The sequence below is a fragment of the Thamnophis elegans genome, chromosome 4 (genome assembly GCF_009769535.1).
Source record: "Thamnophis elegans isolate rThaEle1 chromosome 4, rThaEle1.pri, whole genome shotgun sequence".
NCBI lineage: Eukaryota > Metazoa > Chordata > Lepidosauria > Squamata > Colubridae > Thamnophis > Thamnophis elegans.
In genome coordinates this window covers 70,074,277-70,093,953 of record NC_045544.1, presented here as the reverse complement: position 1 = coordinate 70,093,953, position 19,677 = coordinate 70,074,277, and the positions used below count along the sequence as shown (strand labels likewise).

Below are 19,677 nucleotides of genomic sequence, written 5' to 3'. Positions count from 1 at the left end.
CCCTTCCCAAAAATATTGCAACACAGCAGTAGCCATGAGATGACCACACTCGCCGCCTCCTGCACCTCAAAAATAATAAGACCTCCCCGAAAATAAGGCCAAACGCTTATTCTGGGAGTTAAAAAAATAAGACCCTGTCTTATTTTCGGGAAAACATGGTAGAATATATAATGACTCTGGGAAAAGAGAAGAGGAAAAAAAATCAAATAAGACAGGTAGGATCCCACAATCAGTTACTGGTCTGAAAAAGGAACTGAAGAAAGACCTGCCCAAATGGATCAATACCAGTAGTTCAGTGGTGGTTTCCGGATCTCGTTTCAACCAGTACAGTTAGAACGGCCCCTGCATCGTCCACATGGACCCGTGCAGCACTCACATGTGTTTTACTGCCTCCCCGAGCCTCCCCGATGCTCCAGCTGCTCAGCAGAGCATCACGCAGGGGCTCTAAGTGCCGTGCATGGAAGCGCGAAAGACTTAAAAGACTGGTAAGGATCTCAGGCGGGCAGGTGAGCTCTCCGGAGCACTGTACTGGAATGGCATCCGGTGTCCAGGCAGGCTCCGGTATCCCCGTTCCGGGGTGTATTGTCTGCAACCCACCACTGCAGTAGTTAAAAGTGGAGGAAGGAAGTTTGTGCCTTCAGGCTTGCAAGATTCTGTTAAGCAGCCTTACAATAAAGTAAGATTAGTTCATCTTGTCCTGATTTATGTCTGGTTTGCCTGGGAGGGCTGAGACCTACATCTACTGTATGTAACAAGTCTGTTTGCATTGTACTTACTGGGACTCTCTCATTTCCTGAGAATTCTTACCATATTTACAGAGTACAAAAAAAGAGGGTGAAAATTTGAGTGCATCTTATACACCAAATGTAGCTCCACCCACCCCCATCAAAGGCCAAAAACATGAGGCATGGAGGCAGCGATGGTCTGTGGCAATCCCTGCTGCCTGGAACAGCTGATTGGGGGTATTCTGGCAGTCTGATCTACCCGCCACTCAGCTGTGCTGAATCAGGTTATTTAGACACCTGTAGTTTAGTTAGTTTAGTTAATCATAAAGAAGCAGCAGTGGTCATTTAATGCATTATTATTCTTTTTTTATCACTGGTGAGAAAAAAACAGTAGTAGGAATTTAAGCTTAATTTAACTGGGGTTCATTTGCCAATCTTATATTTGTGCAGATGACTAAATGTTTGGACAAATCCTAGGATTTTTGTTATTCTTTGTAAAGCCTACTACAATAAATGGCCAATTACCAGTGGTAGGATTCAAATAATTTAACAACTGGCTCTCTGCCCTAATGACCAGCTGGGTGGGCCTGGCCACGGTGGATTTGGCCAGGGGGCATGACAGCACTCAGTCACTCTGCCAGCCAAAATGGGGCACAGGGGTGAATTACAAAAGTGGGCTTTGCTTTGTGACATCCAGAGCCAAGGAGCAAGGGATGTGAACTGCACAGAAAATATACTTTTGTTTGGTTATGAAGAAATATCCCCAAAGTCAGATGTAGAGTAAATATAGGCTGATGTTTAACTACACACCTCCCCAGCAAACAGCAAATTTTGGAGCTCCAGGTAAAGAGGATTCATTTTAGGATTAGTAATCACAGTTTGCATGTTGGAGGTTCCTAAAAGAATTAAAAAAACATTTGAGAGAGGGGTGAAGAATAGTCCATCTCTGCCTGAGGCTGTAGAGAACTGGCACCAATCAAAACACTTTTTGTGAAGCAACTGATCAATGCTGACAAAGCAAGCAACTAGTATATGAAAATAAGAGCAAACTCCACTCCCTTCTAGTACTGATAATGTTACCTAGTTTGGTAACTAAATTATCCTGGATCCTGATCATTGGCATTGCTTGATTGAGAGGACTCAAATTGCACCAACTCTGTCTGATCTTATTGGATGGAGAAAGATCATATATAATCCTCCAATGAAGTCCTTCCTGGCATAAAAAGATGGACTTCATAGGACATAATCAATGCCTTGAATTATCCCTGGAACTTCAATGGAAATCAGGGCAGCCTGTGGAACAATGGAGTCATATGGGCATACAATGGCAGGCCCAGCACTGCTAATGCCATTGCATTCTGAATCAGTTGCAGCTTCTAAGTAGTCTTCAATGGCACTCTATGTACAACACATTGAAATTTTCTGACTGTGAAAGGACTAGGGCATAATTGATCATCTGGAAAACTCCTGATCCCGTAAAGACTGCAACTGTTGGACAGATGAAACTGTACCAAAGCCTTAGCTGTGAATCCAAAATGACCCCTTGACTGAGCACCAAAGGAAGATATTATACAATTGAAATATAACTCTGGAAAAGGCCCAAGCTGTTTTAAAGAAACATGACAATGTATATATCAGGGACGTGCAGTCAGGGGAGGCAGTGGAGGCAGAGCCTCACCACTGTCATCATGAAAAGAAAAAAAAATGTAAAAGGAAAAAGGCAAGAGCTGAAGTCAGTTTGAGCTAGTTGCTACCAGAGTCTCCATGGATGATTCTGCTTAACTGTTTAAAAAAGCCTCTTAAAAAGTGCCCTCTACAGGAAGTGGCAGGGAACGATGTACCTCATCTAGTCTGGAGTTTTATGATCACTTGAGCAGAGTTAAGCAAGGGTTAAAATCCGAAAAATTCCTGACGTAGATGAGGCACGTCGTTCTCTTGCCTCCTCCTGTAGAAGGTGCTTTTTAAGAGTCTTTTTAAACAGTTAAGCACTAAGCAGAGTCATCCATTGTGACTCTGGCAGCAACTAGCTCAGCCTGACCTCAGCTCTTGCCTTTTTCCTTTTACATTTTTTTTTCTTTTCATGATGGCAGGAATCATGTGGGTCGGAGGGAGGGGGAGGAATTCAAACTTCATCCTCCTGGTGCAACTGTGTGTGTGTGTGTGTGTGTGTGTGTGTGTGTATGTGTGTGTTTGAGAGAGGGGGGAGGGAGCATATTGAGACAGTTCTTTAGTTTATGCACTATGTAACACTCTAATACTATGCCTTTGGGTCTTCTGAAATTTTAATTATCCAATCATAACCAAAAACAATGTTTTCAGTAGAATGAATTTCCATTTCTACTTACACCTGCCAGCCAAAATGCTGCTAGTGGTATTGATAACATGGGCTGAGGAGGAAAACCTAAATTTTCTGAATCCTGGTGCAACTCTGTGTGTGTGTGTGTGTGTGTGTGTGTGTGTGTGTTTGAGAGAGGTGGGAGGGAGGGAGAGAGGGAGGAGGGAGGGGAAGGGAGAAGAAAAATAAAAAGAAAGAAGGAAACTTATTTAGCAAAGGAGAAAAACAAATGCTGTCACTTTAAATTGGAACTGAGCATGCCTGGCTGTGGAATTCTGGGAGTTGAAGTCCACAAGTCTAAAAAAATTGCTGCCTTACCAGCCATAAACCTCACCACACGTCACTGGTATATATTGAGTTGTCCATCTTAAATATTTGTTCAATACATAAAAGTTCATCAACTTCCATGTCATTTGGATGCTTTTTTATTAAAATGGTCCAATTAATTAAATTAAAAACATAGTGATTGCTGAACAATTGATATATAAATTTGATATTTTATAAATACATTTATGCTATGACTTTATCAAGTTCCATATTAGATAAGTAAACCATTATTGGAGCATTTAACCAATCTGTGCAACACACAGACACCACCCACAGACACCCACAGACACACACACACTCCATAAATCTATTTGAAGTTAGAAAACAAAACAAATGAAGGGAAAGTATGAAGACCAAAGGAAAGTAATGCTAACAATGTCCTCCTTGAATAATTGATAGTCTACTTTTTTTAAAAATGAAAAACTTAATAGGAACTGTGGAGAAACAAATACTTGTGTAACGATTAGATAAAAATATATTTACTGCCTCAAAAGCAGATAGATTAATAAGCCTAAACTAGGGTCCTTTGCTGTAGGCTAACAGACCAAAGGACTACAATATGTTTAGTAACTATGTAGTCTAACAATACTTGAATTCCTTAGTAAACAGGAATTGAGCCTCAGGATTGTGGCTTTTGAAATTAGGGTGTGTTTAGACTTGGAGGCTGCCCAAACTTCTTTCACATCTCGAAGGAAAAGCACCATGCCAAACATATGTAATCAGCAAAAAAAAAAAAGTGATTACATTTTGAAGAAAGATCATAAAACAAATGCTCCCATATGTTGCAGAGATCAAATAGAATATCTGAGAATTTGCACTGCAATGTTTTAACTATATAGTAAAAAGAATGTTCTGATCTGACAATTAATGCAGTGTGTTAAAAATAACAGAAAAGGTCATGTAAGTTAATAAAGAATTTTAGAATAAGGAACAACTTATTCTAAAATGTGTATATGGGTATGGGAGAGCAAATTAACTCAAGTTTTGTTTAAAATCTAATCAATTCAAATAAGTAATTTATCATCTCCTGAATCATAAATTGCCGGCCAAAGACAAAGGAGATCAGGAACCATTTAGTTCTCACCATCCTAACATTCTTAATGAGGAAATTAATGAAAGGATTATCTAAACCAGTATATTTATAGCATATATGGCACATCAGAGTTGTTTCTGGGTTTATTTTTGCAATAGATGAGTTTATTGGGTAGGTATTTGGGCCACAGAGTTGTTTTAAATAGAAACACAGGATAAAATATTTAGCCGAAATTAAATGACTTGTATATAATCCAAAATTGCCATCATTATATACAGCTCATCTGAACAAGAGGAAATACTCTGAAAATAAAAATAGATGCTACCCAGGACTGCATTAGCTTTTTAGCAGCTGCTGAACACTTTTGGCTTGTACTTAAAATAAGTGGTGGTCTGCTAGGACACTAACTTCCTTAATTTCTACTGTTGAGCCAGGTACTATTATTTTATACTTGTGTATTTGATTTTTCTTATCTATATGTAGGCACTTGTTTTTCTCATCACTGAATTGTATTTTGTTGAATAGGGCTCACTGTTCAAACCTATCAAGATCCTTCTGAATCTTGAGTCTATCTTCTAAATGAGTCTATCTTCTAAACCCCTAGCTTGGTGTCATCTGCAAATTTCTACCCTGTCTCATCTATATCATTTATTAAGATGTTGAACAGCATCTTCATAAATTATATAGGGTGCAGAACCTTGAGCTACCCCACTACATGTTTTACTCTGTGTAGTAGTTCCATTGAGGACTACATGCTAAGCGCTATTGGTCAGCCAATTGTGAATCCATCTGGTGGTGCATTGTTTATCAAGAAGTAGGCCATGGTCTGTTTTGTTAAATGCCTTGCTGAAGTCCAAGTATACTATGTCCACAGCATTTCCCACATCCACTAATTAAAAAATTAATTAGAATAGGATAGCATAGAATGAGCTGGAAGGGACCTTGGAGAACCTATACCATTTCAGATAAGTGACTGTCTAGATCAGGGGTGTCAAAATTGATTTTATTGAGGGCCACATCAGGGTTGTGTTTGACCTTGGGGGCCAGGATTGGCATGGCCAGGGTGAGCGTGGCCAGTTCAATGTCACTCCTATTGGGGCCGCCTGTGGTCTCTGCTAGCGAAAATACCTCCCGAGCTCCATTTTCAGCTGCCACAGCATCCTGCAACACTTTGCCAGTGAAAACAGACCCTCTCAAGCTCTGTTTTCACTGGCAGACGGTTGCAGGTGGCCATGGCAGTAGAAAACGAAGCCTGGGAACCCATTTTTGCTGGTGGAAGCACTGCTAGCCAGTCCTTCACTGTTTCCATGGTGGCCCCATGGGCCAGATCTAAGTACCCCATGGGCCTGATCCGGCCCCCAAGCCTTGAGTTTGACACCCCTGGTCTAGAATCTTCTTAAAAACATCCAGTGGTGGAGCACCTACAATTTTTCTAGGATTAGCAAAAGTGTCTGACCTCCTTAAAAAAAACTTGTTACAGTGAATTTTTAAATAGTAGAAGAAATTAAAATGTAATTTAGTTATTCTGTAATGAAATCAGCAATTGGTATTAAAAACCCACTAACAAATAAACATAAATCAAAATTTGCTTTGTATGAATGTTTGTATAAATATATTTCATCATGATGTTTTTTCAATATTTGATATCAAATGTAATAATGAGGCATCATATGGATTGTAGAAAGACATACAATGGTCCATAAAATGATGTGAATCTCTTAGAGAAAACTTGAAAGAAGGTCGGTGCTGGATCTATACAATATAATCCTGTATACTCTTTTGACATACTCTGAGAATGGGAAAGACTGCACTAGATATTAATCTGGTACATAGCTCAACACATTTAATAAATAAATATAAAGTCAGGGAAGAAAAATACAATTTCTTCTATCTTTCTTCCTTTTGGCACAAGCCTAACAAATCTTGCCTTCTGGTAATTAATCCATCATGGTTTCTCCATCTCTGTATGACTGCTCTGTTAGTAAATCTAACCCTAATTTATAATACTGAATCCAGGCCTGTCTAATTTCACAATTGGTAACATTCCTTCAATTTTTGCATGGCATTTACATTTAATTGTCACTGAGATATTGTTCTACCATACCAATACAATCAGTCATAATTGTGATTCTGCCATTTTGGGTAAACATTGTAAACTATAATTAGTGCATGTACATTTTTGCTTTGTTACTCACATTCTCATAAAGGGCTTGAAGAGTCTCTAAGTCCACCACAGAGTTGTCCAAGTTCATGACAGCTATGAAAAAGGCAGACAAATATTTAAAAAGGACTAAATTTAAAGAAAAGACTAAGCACAATATAGATACTTTTTAAAAAAAGAAATGATCTACTGGCCATACAGCTTAATGTATCACACTTTAATAATGCCATAAGAAAATGTAACATCTAACAGTAGGCAAGAAAACTAGTGGAACCTGGCATCCCATTTTAATACAGTCAAATCATCTTTCCCCCACAATCATGCCTGGAGTGAGCTTATTGTTACCCATGTTGCAGAAAAAGTCAAATAGTAACAATAAGCTTTACACCAGAGTTTGATGGTCTGACTTTAAAAAGCACTCATTATAGTCAAACAGCAAAGGAGATCTATCTCTAGCTGAGCTTCAGCCTTTAACGGTTTAATCTATGGATCAACCTTACCGGATACTCAACTTATATGTAACAGATATAAGTTTGCTTGAAACATAGGTATGTAGTATTAGTCATTACACAAACAGTTCCATAAGTATGACTTCAAAAGAGAAGTTTCATTTAGAATTAAACAGGAAGGACAAGTAATATATTTAATAATAGCAAAGATATAAGGATTTAGGCTGGTAAGATAGAATTCATTAAGAATGATTTCAAAAGTTTATCTTAGTTCTACTTAAAAAGAAATCAAGAAAGCAAAATTAGTTTTTTATATTTAAAAATCTCTAGCAAAGAAAGGCGATCAAATTTCTATGACTTCTGACAGACGGGAAACATTCAGACAGAGAAGCACTTATACCAGTCTTTTAACAATGCAGCTGGTTACAGATTATCTAGTGGGGCAACTGCAAAAATATTGGTTTATCTTTATTAAGGAAAACCATTCTTTAAGATATTGAAATGGACCTCTGTTAAATTCACATATTATGTTTCTTTATAATTTACCAAGTCTGGAACTGTATTTCAATAGAATTATCCACATGGCAGGCTTTCTACATATTCTATATAATTTCTGGTTAAGTCATTAATAAAGTTCTTTATTTATTTGAAATAGGTTTCTCTCACCTTATCTTATTATCTTATCAGAATGTCAGGTCTGGGGTAGAACGTACACATGCAAAATAACTAATAAAGCAAATTTTTTGTCATCATTTAAACCATTGTCTATCCATTTCAGAATGAAAGCCTCTTCTGCATATTTCCAACCAATATGGTCCTGAACTTAAGTTTAAAGAGCTTAATTAAAGCTGACGCAATCTAGAAATTCCCAAGTGAACAAAACAGCCGGAACAGGGACAAGGCACAGTAGAACCTCTGGTCACAACCATAATTCATTCCATAACTTTGGTCGCAAACCAATTTGGTTGTGACTCGAACCTAATTTTGGAAATTTGGCGCTTACCCAAAAAAATTGGTGTGGAAGGGGAAATTGGCTGTGAAAAAAAAATGTGATTTTTTTTGGTCGGAACCTGATTTGGTCATGGTCAGAAGCGTTCATGACCAGAGATTCTACTGTAATGGGTTATATTCTTTTTTTAAAAAAGTTTATTAGTTTATAAAATAGCATACAAAGAAAATGCAAAAGTAAATGGTGGGGAAAATAGGGAAGGTAAAAGGAAAAGGGAAAGTGAGGGAAAGAAAAGGAGGGAAAGAAAAAAAAAAGCATTGACCTCCAATTTCTTTTGGTCAAACCTCAGCTTTTTACTTTTACATAATCATATTAACTAGCCATTTCTATAATAACAAATCTCTTTAATCAGTAAAACCCAAAATCCAAGTTTCATTTTTTCCACCTCAAGCACAAAGTCCAGAAGTTTCCAAGTAGAAATAAAAGTATTTGTATGTTTTCCATTGATCAAAACAGTTAATTTAGCCATCTCTGCTAACTTCATCAGTTTTTGCAGACATTCATCCATTGTGGAGATCGAGGTGACCTTCCATTTCTGTGCATAAAGTTGTCTTGCTGCCGTCAACATATATAACATCAAAGTTCTGGATTTTTTCCCCCCAGGTCTTTTTCTATTAAACTCAAAAGAGAAGTCACTGATTTTCTTTTTATATACACTGTAAGAATTTTCTATATTAAAATATGAATCCTACTGCAATATTTCTTTGCTTTATCACACATCCACCATAAACGATAAAAAGTCCTTCTTTACATTTACATTTCCAACATTCATTTGAAATGCACGTGGGCTATATTCTTGAATTTTAATTTACTCTAAGTATTCTGTCTTTATGAGCCATGGTGACACAGTGATTAGAGTGCAGTACTGCAGGCTATTTCTGCTGACTGCCGGCTGCCTGCAATTTGGCAGTTCAAATCTCACCAGGCTCAAGGTTCACTCAGCCTTTCAACCTTTCGAGGTAGGTAAAACGAGGACCCAGATTGTTATGGGCAATATACTGGCTCCGTAAACCGCTTAGAGAGGGTTGTAAAGCACTGTAAAGTGGTATATGTTTTATTGCTATTGCTTATAGGAGAAATATCAGATCAAATCAAATCTGTATTATTGTCATAGGCCAGTGGTTCTTATCCTTGTCTTCACCATAGAATTCATTTACACACTTTTTATGGTCCTGGACCATGGCTATGGTTAAATCTTAGCTCAAGATTTAAATCATAACATTTCTTCAAGCCTTTGCAGACCCCCTGTGATGGCATCACATCCTCTTAGCAGTCTGTGGACCACAGGTTGAGAACTGCTATCATAGACCATCAGATTCAGAAGGGTATGAATTTTTTGACTCTGAAAACCATCCATACATAACACTGATGTCTTTTCTGACTTCAGTTAATTGCCATACACCCAGCCCAAAAAAGGGAGAAAATCAGTCATCTGATTACAATGCAATTGCTTTCATGTTTCTTCTTTCTTCTATTTAGCATTTTCTTCTGCTTTCTATTTAATCTATATACCTATAAGGCAAATCTTGACCTGGAGCAAAACTTAGCTAGAATTTCCTTTGACAATTCCTGACAAAACTTAACAACAGATTACATTGCCCTCTATAAATCAGTACCTTTCACTGTTGCTAAATGATTTTGTGTATACACCTCAAGATTAGAGACAATATAATTCATGCTCATTTGTTTTTCATTGCTGTAAAGCATTTAGTGATAAAAAACCAGTGTCTGGGACTCATCACATTTTCTCCCTACAGGTCTGAAATATAACTTTAGTTACAGTATAATAAAAGAATATATAAATAAGGAAATGTTGATCTTGATTGCATGAAGCAGAGTCCAGAGTGTTCTTAGAGATTGGAGGGAAGAATTTAAAAAGATAAAAATAACATTCCTTCTTTTCAGTATATAATCTTTTTTCCAGAGTCTTCTAAAAAAATTTTTTTATTTTTTCCAAATGTTTTGTCATGTTTTACTTCTTTCCTTTTCTCATTTACCTATTTTCACAAAACATTTTTGTTTACCAATGAATTATCTTTTTACACATCTGTATGAAATATTTTAAAAGTTAGTTCCCCATGACATACATGTTAACTGTTTTTCTTCTTAAAAATAGTAAGTTAACTTTTCTTTTTTAAAAAAAGCTTTCCAAAATCAAACATCTAGTCCTTAAACTAAATAAGCTGCATTAAAATTTCAACAAATCAGATTGCCTCATTTGAATAGCGACATAGATCAATATCATAATGCACCACAATAGAATTTCAAGTAAGTTATTTTGCATGTAAATCAGTGGTTCCCAAACTTTTTCAGTCCACTATCCCCTTGGTGCTACAAACTGATCCTCAGTGCCCCCCACCCAGTGGTGGAATTCAATTTTTTTTACTACCGGTTCTGTGGATGTGGCTTGGTGAATGTGGCTTGGTGGGCATGGCTGGGAGGGTCATGTGACTGGGCGGTTTGCATGACAGAAGGAAGATAGTAACAGTAAAATTCAAAACTGTAACAATTAATTGCACATTTATTCAAAATCCAATTTAAAAACCTTTTTAGTTAATGTTAATTCAACAAAATTGTTGAACATGATCCAATGATACCAGGTTTTCAAAGTCTGATAGTCATTAATCAAGAATCTTAGTATCTAGTAACTTAGTAAACTCAGTGAAATTTAGTAAATACTTTACTCTTCAGTAAATTCTTAATGCGATGGATGGGCTTGATGAAGTGATACCAGTTTCCCAATGTCTGGTTTTAAGTTACCTAGCAGGCTTCTTAAATCACCACATTCAGTAATCTAGAGTCGATTTCTTTGCTTGGAGAGAAGTTGGATGACCACACTGAAACCACGTTCCACCAAATATGATGTTGGAAATGCAACAAGGAACTTCTTAACCACAGTCCATAGTGCAGGATAGCGATCAGAAATTTCTTTCTGTAACCAAAACTCTTGGTACGATTTCTTAAACTTTGGCTTCAGCTCAATGTCATTTTGCAGCTCTATGAGTTGTTCCCCCACTACCCTATCTTCCTCAGTACCTGAAAATGGATTTATCACCCAATCTGGACTTTCCATCAAAAAAAGATCACTCAGACATCTAAGTCTTAGAATGTTAGAGAAACAACTTCAGCTGGATAGTCACATCCCTGCAATAACATCATTGCAATTTTCAGTTTCATTAATTTCCACAATATCAACGCTAGCTTTGCTACTAATCCCTTCCAAACCATCTGCATAATCTTTAAGATTTGGTGGTCTAAATATCAAAAACGGTTGACTCACATACACATCTAAGCAAAACTGAAGTACAATTTATTTTTCCTTTTTTTAAAAAAAATCTCAATTTTAAGATTTATATTACTGTTTTCATCCAGTCCCCATCCAAAAATGGCAAGAACTTTGGTGTCATTTTTTTAAAGCAACCATGGACAGATAATTGCTCATACTTGCCTTAATATTATTGGCCAAGTTTCTTATTAGCTATGCTAACCAAGAGGTGCTCTGGTCATTGTTAACCCTGCTGCAAAATTTATGTGTGCACATATCCACACATACAATGGCATACAATAAAATCTTATCTCCTTCAGATTGCCAATTATTTTGCACGACACAGACATTCTGCCTTTAAATGCTTATGTGGCTTCAATGGCTAAACTTCTGCTCGCCAAACCAACTATTCAAAACCAATAATTCCACAAGGAGAGAGAATGGGAATGGAGATATTTAAAAAACTGAACACATGTCCTAAAAGAAAATCTAGCCTTGAGTCGAGCTTTTATAGCTTTAGAATAAATGAGCTGGAAGGGAACTTGGAGGTCTTCTAGTCCAGCCCCCTGCTCGAACCTATACCAGAGGTCTTCAAACTTGGCAACTTTAAGACTTGTGGACATCAACTCCCAGAATTCTCCAGACAGCTATGGACTTCAACTCCCAGCTATGCTGGCTGGAGAATTCTGGGAGTTGAAGTCCACAAGTCTTAAACCAATGGCAAAGAGTCTCTCGCAAGCTCAACTAGAATTCGATTGGCAGGGTTTTTTTTCCCCTGACAACACTGTGAACTATCTCCCCATCCACTGACCATTTTTTTTAAAAAAAAACCTTTTCACCAGCCAAGCCGGTCGGTTAAGATGCCGGCGGTGTTGGGGGATGGGCGATTGAAGTGGCATGCACCCCTCTCCTGGGAGGAAGGCGGTGATTGGAGGGGAGGGTGGTGACGTAGCTTAAAGGGAAACCCGCAGCTATTTCCAGGTTTGTTTGGGTGATTTCTGCCTGCACCGATGGGCTTTAAACAGTCCATCTTCCACTCGGCAAGTTTCTCCTTTCCATCTGAGAATTAGCTAAGGGGAAGTTACCAACCTAGGGGCAACGCCCTCTGCAGCCAACACAATACATGATCTTTTTTTCCTCGCCCTCTTAGCACCCCCTGCCACCCCGTTGCCTCTTAGTGCCCCCTGCCGCCCCCTTGCCTCTTAGCGCCCCCCTAAGTTATCCCACCGCCCCCCCAGGGGGCAGTACCACCCACTTTGGGAACCACTGATGTAAACCAAATCAAATCAGCTACCTAGAATAACTAAATACAGTTTTAATTACCCCCCCCCCCATGTATCAAATATAACAAGCAAAGTCTAAGAGACGGCAAGAAAGATTGTATAAAAAAAAGATGGGAAGGGGGCCAGGAAGAGAAAAATATGCCTTATTATATGGATGCATTGTTATTTCCTATTTTCAATAAGGAGAAATTGTCTATGATTAACCATACACTTTATTATGAACAAAAGCTGGCAAGGTATTTTATGATGGAATAGATGGAATCTATCTTGTACAGATAATATTATCCACAATGATTTAAAGGAGTATGAGATTGCAGGAATATTGCAAATGGCAGGGGCAATCAGTTTAAAAGGAATCAAATACTTTACAGCACTGAAACATTTATTCATTTTTCCGATTTTTATCTTGCCCTTTATAAGCAACTTAAGGCAGTCAGTATACATAATATTTTTCCTCCTATTTTTCCTACAACTGAGTGGGATGGGGTGATCTGAGCAAAGAGAGAGTAACTAACCCAAACAAGTTTTATGACTAAAAATAAATATGAGCCAACAGTGTGTAACAAAAATAAATAAATATGAGCCAACAATGTGTGGCAGCAGCCAAAAAAGGCAATATAGTCCTAGTGTGCATTAATAGAGGGATAGAATCAAGATCACATGAGGTTGTCGTATTGTTTTACAAAGCCTTAGTAAGACCACACTTGGAATACTGTATCCAGTTCTGGTCACCATGATAAAAAAAAGATGTTGAGACTCTGGAAAGAGTGCAGACAACAGCAACAAGAATGATTAGGGGGCTGGAGAATAAAATATATGAAGAATGGTTATAGGAATTGGATATGTCTAGTCTAATGAAAAAAAAAGGATTAGGGGGAGACATGATAGCTGTATCCCAATATTTAAGAGACTCCTATAAAGATGAGAGGGTCAAACTATTTTCCAAAGCACCAAAATGCAAGACAAGAAACAACGGATGGAAACTAAACAAGGAAGGAAGCAACCTAGAACTGAAGAAGAGATATTTCCTAACAATGAGAGCAACCAACCAATGGAAAGATTGCCTTCAGACTTTGTGGGTGTTCCATTACTGAAGGCTTTCAAAAAGAGACTGGACAACCATTTATCTGAAATGGTATAGGCCACCTATACTATAGGGTCTCCTACTTGAGCAGGGAGTTGGATTAGAAGACCTTCCAACATAGAGTTGGAAAAGACCTTAATTCTACTTCTATGTTCTAAAAACCAGGAGACTGTGAGTTTTAGAACATAGCACCATAACTACTACACCAAACTGGCTTTTACTTATTTATATAATTATTATATACTTAATTATAATTATATTACTAATTAATTATATTACAATTGTATAATTACAATTATATAATTATTAAATATAGAATACTGTGCTCATGATAAACACCTGTACAGATTTCTAAGATATAAAATGCAAAATGCTTCCCCAGTCTTTCCCCATGAGTGTTTCTGAAGAATTATTGTTAAATCATTGTTTAAGAAGTTAAACAATATTTAATTTCTTTGTTTTCCTACTATTTGAATTATAATAAGTCTGAGTATAAATGCTTAATAGTCAGATTAATCTTTTCACATACTTACAGGCAACCTATTAATATTTGTACAAATACTGCAAAATGATGCCTACTACAGGTATTAGTGAATTCTGTTAAAAGGCTATTTTTAGAGTTTCTGCAATTCCTTTGAGTTTCTGCAATTCCTTTGAACAAACTTGAATGCAACTTTTCTCCTTCATGAAAAAAACACATTGCACACTGCTTTTACATTCTTTTAAAACTACATCTTGGAGCTCAAAAATCGTCAAAAATGTTAACTTTAGTGAACAAGAAATATAGCATAGCTTCTTGTTTTACATTTTTGAAGCTTGTTAAGATTACCAAAGATTGAGATACCGAACAATAGAACTCTTCTGTTTGAATATTTACAGGAGATAAGAGAAGGTCTGGCCTGGTACCATGGTACCAGGTGGTTTGTATATCTTCAGTGGCAATGGTATGCAGGCCACTGCTTATATTTTACACAACTGCTCATACATTACGATATAAAGCACAACAAAATCAACTCTTCTATAATATCATATTATTATAGCCAGTGGTGGGATTCAGGCAGTTTGCACCACTTCGGGAGAACCGGTTGTTAACTTTCTGAGCAGTTTGGTGAACTAGTTGCTGGAAGAAATCATTAGGGCAGAGAACCAGTTGCTAAATTGTTTGAATCCCACCACTGATTATAGCCCACAAGTACAGCACAAAAATAAAAATCACCACCAGGAAATAAAATGCAACTGATTTCCATACTATTGCTGGTAGTGAAAGATTTGCAGTTTGCCAATAGTTTCTCTGGCACAATTAAGATGTTGATTTAAAGACCTACATGATTTAGCAGGTGATTCCCATCTTCCATTATACATCTGTCCTGCTGCTGAACAATACTATAGGCCTTTTAATGATTCTCCTGCTGTTATTTTAGCAATTGGGAGAAGGCCATGTATAGCACTGTTTTTAAATGTTGGAATTTCTTTTGACCCTCACTCTCTCAGACTTTTCAGGAGTGCATCTTTTTCACCAGGATTTTAACTGTTTATTTTAGTATTTGCTTGAACCTAATGTTTTGCTTTGCCTTAAAAAAAATCATGAATGCTATACCTTTGAATACTTGCTATAATAGAAAACTGAGGTAGAAAACTGAGTAAATATACATATAAAACAAATATCAGTGACCCAGTGGTGGGTTCCGGATCCCGGTGCAAGCAGTACGGAACAAGGGGGCCCAGTGTCCACCACATGAACGTGCGTAGTGAGCGCATGCATCCTTACCTCCTGCGATACTCCACGATGCCTCCACAATACTCCAGCTACTCGGTGGAGCATTGTGCAGGTGCCGTATGCTCTGTGCGCATGCACTTTTTTTACTTTTGCCTTTATTTGTATGCCGCCCTTTTCCCTAAGGGGACTCAGGGCGGCTCACAATTGAAAAGGGAGGGGGAAACAACAAACAATAAACAATACAACATATTAAAAGAGAAAAACGCAACAATCACACCATTCGAGTGGGGCTATAATCTTAACCCCAGGCCAGCCGGGACAGCCAGATCTTTACAGCAGCGCGGAAGGATTGGAGGGTGGTGAGGGTCCAAATCTCCACAGGGAGTTCGTTCCAAAGGGACGGAGCAGCCACCGAGAAGGCCCTCCTCCGGGTAGTTGCCAGTTTGCACTGGCTAGAAGATGGGATTCGGAGGAGGCCTAATCGATGCGATCGAATCGGTCTGGTGGAGGTAATTGGCAGTAGGCGGTCTCTCAAGTACCCAGGCCCACTACCATGAAGGGCTTTATAGGTGATAAGTAGCACCTTGAAGCGCACCCGGAGATCAACAGGTAGCCAGCGCAGCTCGCGGAGGATAGGTGTTACGTGGGTGAACCGAGGTGCACCCACTATCACTCGCGCGGCCGCGTTCTGGACTAGCTGGAGTCGCCGAATGCTCTTCAAGGGCAGCCCCATGTAGAGCACATTGCAATATTCCAGCCTAGAGGTCACAAGGGCACGAGTGACTGTTGTGAGGGCCTCCCGGTTCAGGTAGGGACGCAACTGGTGTACCAGGCGAACCTGGGCAAATGCCCCCCTGGTCACAGCTGACAAATGATGTTCGAAGGTCAGCTGTGGGTCCAGGAGGACTCCCAAGTTGCGAACCCTGTCTGAGGGGCGTATAGTTTGACCCCCCAGCCTGAGAGATGGAGAACTTGGCCAATTCTTGGGAGGGAAACACAACAGCCACTCGGTCTTTTCTGGATTGAGCACAAGCTTGTTGACCCCCATCCAGTCTTTAACAGCATCCAGCCCCTGGCTCATCACATCCATCGCTTCGTTGAGTTGGCACGGGGCGGACAGATACAATTGAGTATCGTCCGCATATTGATGGTACTTTATCCCGTGCCGTCGAATGATCTCACCCAGCGGTTTCATGTAGATGTTGAAAAGAAGGGGGGACAGGACCGAACCCTGAGGCACCCCACACGTTAGGGGCCTAGGGGTCGATCTCTGCTCCCCAACTAACACCGACTGCGACCTGTCCGAGAGGTAAGAGGAGAACCACTGTAAAACAGCGCCTCCCACCCCCACCTCCTGCAGTCGTCGCAGAAGGATACCATGGTCGATGGTATCGAAAGCCGCCAAGAGGTCAAGGAGCACTAGGATGGAGGCGTGGCCTCCATCCCTGGCTCTCCAGAGATCATCGGTCAACGCGACCAAAGCGGTTTCTGTGCTGCAGCCAGGTCTGAAGCCAGACTGGAACGGATCGAGATAGCTGGCTTCCTCCAAGGACCGCTGGAGCTGAAAGGCCACCACCTTCTCAACAACCTTCCCCACAAAGGGGAGGTTGGAGACTGGATGATAGTTATTTAAAACAGCTGGATCCAAGGATGGTTTCTTCAGGAGGGGTCTCACCACCGCCGTCTTTAAAGCGGGGGGAAAGATCCCCTCCCAAAGTGAGGCGGCAACAACCGCCTGGATCCAGCCTCGTGTCACCTCCCTGCTGTTTACAACCAGCCAGGAAGGGCACGGGTCCAGCACACATGTGGAGGCACCTACAGCTCTCATGGCCTTGTCCACATCCTCAGGGGCAACAGCCTGAAACTCAATCCAGCGATGACTTACCAGATCATCCCTTAGTGCCTCGGCTGGTACTGCGGGATTGGAATCCAGGTCCGCCCGGAGCCGAGCAACCTTGTCTGCGAGAAATTGGACGTAGTCCTCAGCCCTGCCCTGCAGCGGATCGCCCGTATCCCTCCTATTTAGGAGGGAACGGGTTATCCTGAACAGGGCGGCTGGGCGCGACTCAGCAGACGCAACCAGAGAGGTAATGTGTGTTTTCTTAGCCGTCCTGATTGCCCGAACGTAATCTCTGGTGCAGGTTGTCAAAAATGCTCGGCTCGATTCGGATTTGCTGGACCTCCATAGGTGCTCTAGGCGTCTCCTTCGGCGCTTCATCTCCCGGAGTTCCTCAGTAAACCAAGGAGCCTTCCAGGATCTACTGCCTCGGAGCAGCCGTAGAGGCGCAATCCGGTTAAGAGACTCTGCCGCTGCCAGATCCCAGGCAGCAACCAGAGTCTCCGCCGAACTGCGGGCGAGAGTATCAGGAATAACCCCAAGCTCCGTCTGGAACCCCGAAGGGTCCATAAGTCGCCTGGGGCGGAACCACCTGGTCGGTTCCTCCTCCCTACAGTGGGGGTTTGGTCTCCGAAAGTCAAGCCTCAATAGGTAGTGGTCTGACCATGACAGGGGAAAGATCTCGCTACCCCTCAGACCAAGATCACAATTCCACTGCTCCGAGAGGAATACGAGGTCAAGCGTGTGACCCACTGAGTGGGTTGGTCCTCGGATTACTTGGGTCAAGCCCATGGTTGTCATGGAAGCCATGAACTCCTGCGCTCCATCAGAGTGTTCACCGAACGAAGGCAGATTGAAATCCCCCAGAACCATAAGTCTGGGGAACTCAACTGCCAGCTCGGCTATCGACTCGAGGAGCGAGGGGAGGGCTGTTGCAACGCAGTTAGGAGGCAGGTACATTAGCAGCAGACCCACTTGACCCTTGAGGTCCAACTTCACCAGCAGGGACTCACACCCGACAAGCTCCGGAGCAGGGATCCTACGAGGTGCTAGAGACTCTTGGATAACAATAGCCACACCCCCACCCCTTCCCTGAGCTCTCGGCTGATGGTGCACCTGAAAACCCTCTGGGCACATCTCTACGAGGGGGACTCCTCCCTCCGGGCCCAGCCAGGTCTCAGTAATACATGCCAGGTCTGCCCTCTCGTCTAAAATCAAGTCCCGAACGAGAGGAGCTTTATGAACTACAGACCTGGCATTTAGCGCCAGCAGCCTGAGGCCAGGGTCCTGATTGCTCACACCACCTGGCCTTGGAGTGGGACTCATAGGGCCGGAAGGAGGGATCTCTGTGATGTAGCGAGCCCTCCTTCCCCGGTAATGGCCTGCCCTAAAGTCCCCGCCATATCTGCCCCTCCCTGTTAAGACCGTAAGCACGGAAGCGCCAAAGAGCTCAAATGCAAGTAAGGTGGGTGAGTCCTCCAGAGCACCCTACCGGAATGGTACTTGGTGCTCCCAGTAGGCACCGTTACGCCCATACTGGGGCGTACCACCTGCAACCCCCCACTGTAGTGATCTTTATGGCTTCATAGATATGAATAACTATACTCTCACTACCAGTTTTTTAGTAGCACAACAATGAAATGACTTGTCTTGAGTCCAACTCTTTTAAGCATAGTAGAATAAAATAATAACATGCAATCTCAACTTTTTACTTTTACATAATATGTACTAGCCATTTCCATGATAGCAAACATATCTAATCAGCAAAACTCAAAGTCAAAGTTCCCCCACTTCAAGCACAAAGTTCAGTAATGGAAAGAAAACTAGCTATATTCTTCTCTGGGGGTAAACTAGTTTCCATTGTTTCCTTTCTTTTTATCACATGCCTTTATTGACTTACTGAGAATTTGTTTCACCTTTTCTACACTTTGAATAATGTTGCTGACCTTGAAAGAAATACTATGATGGGTATGTATGTATGTACCTTACTTTGAGATTTATATGCTCATGCAACAATGCAATATTATACTTTCCTAATAATCTAGATATATTTTAAGTGATTATTAAAGCTTCCACTTAAAGAGAAGCAAATGTGTATTGTCACTCTTGCCTTCTTCTTCTATTTTAAATACTTAATAAAAGTGACATAATGATGACCTGAGATGTTGGGAATTTTGACAAAATTCATATTTTAGTTCATGTATCTTTCAATATGCTAATATTCTCTGATATCTGGCTTAAATTTCATTTTTGCTATATATTTCCTGCCAAAATGATTTCTTATGTCATGCATTCAGGGACATAATGAAGTATTGCACTAAACTTAATGAAGTATTGCATAAAGAAGACATCAGCAATTGGTTAATAACTGGCAAAACTCCCAGCCAAAGTCCCAGCAAAAAGGACAACAACAAGAAATTAGAGGCTTATAATATGCTTGCCTATATTTTTA

General features: G+C 40.3%; 1 protein-coding gene across 1 annotated transcript in view; it reads right to left on the bottom strand.

The window, feature by feature from the left end:
• FMN2 (formin 2) overlaps window positions 1–19,677 on the bottom strand; it is a 185,488-nt gene that overhangs the window by 64,647 nt on the left and 101,164 nt on the right. Inside the window, exon 9 of the mRNA XM_032216827.1 lies at window positions 6,616–6,677. Within this exon, the coding sequence (XP_032072718.1) occupies window positions 6,616–6,677 (62 nt within the window). The remainder of the gene's footprint in view (window positions 1–6,615; window positions 6,678–19,677) is intronic.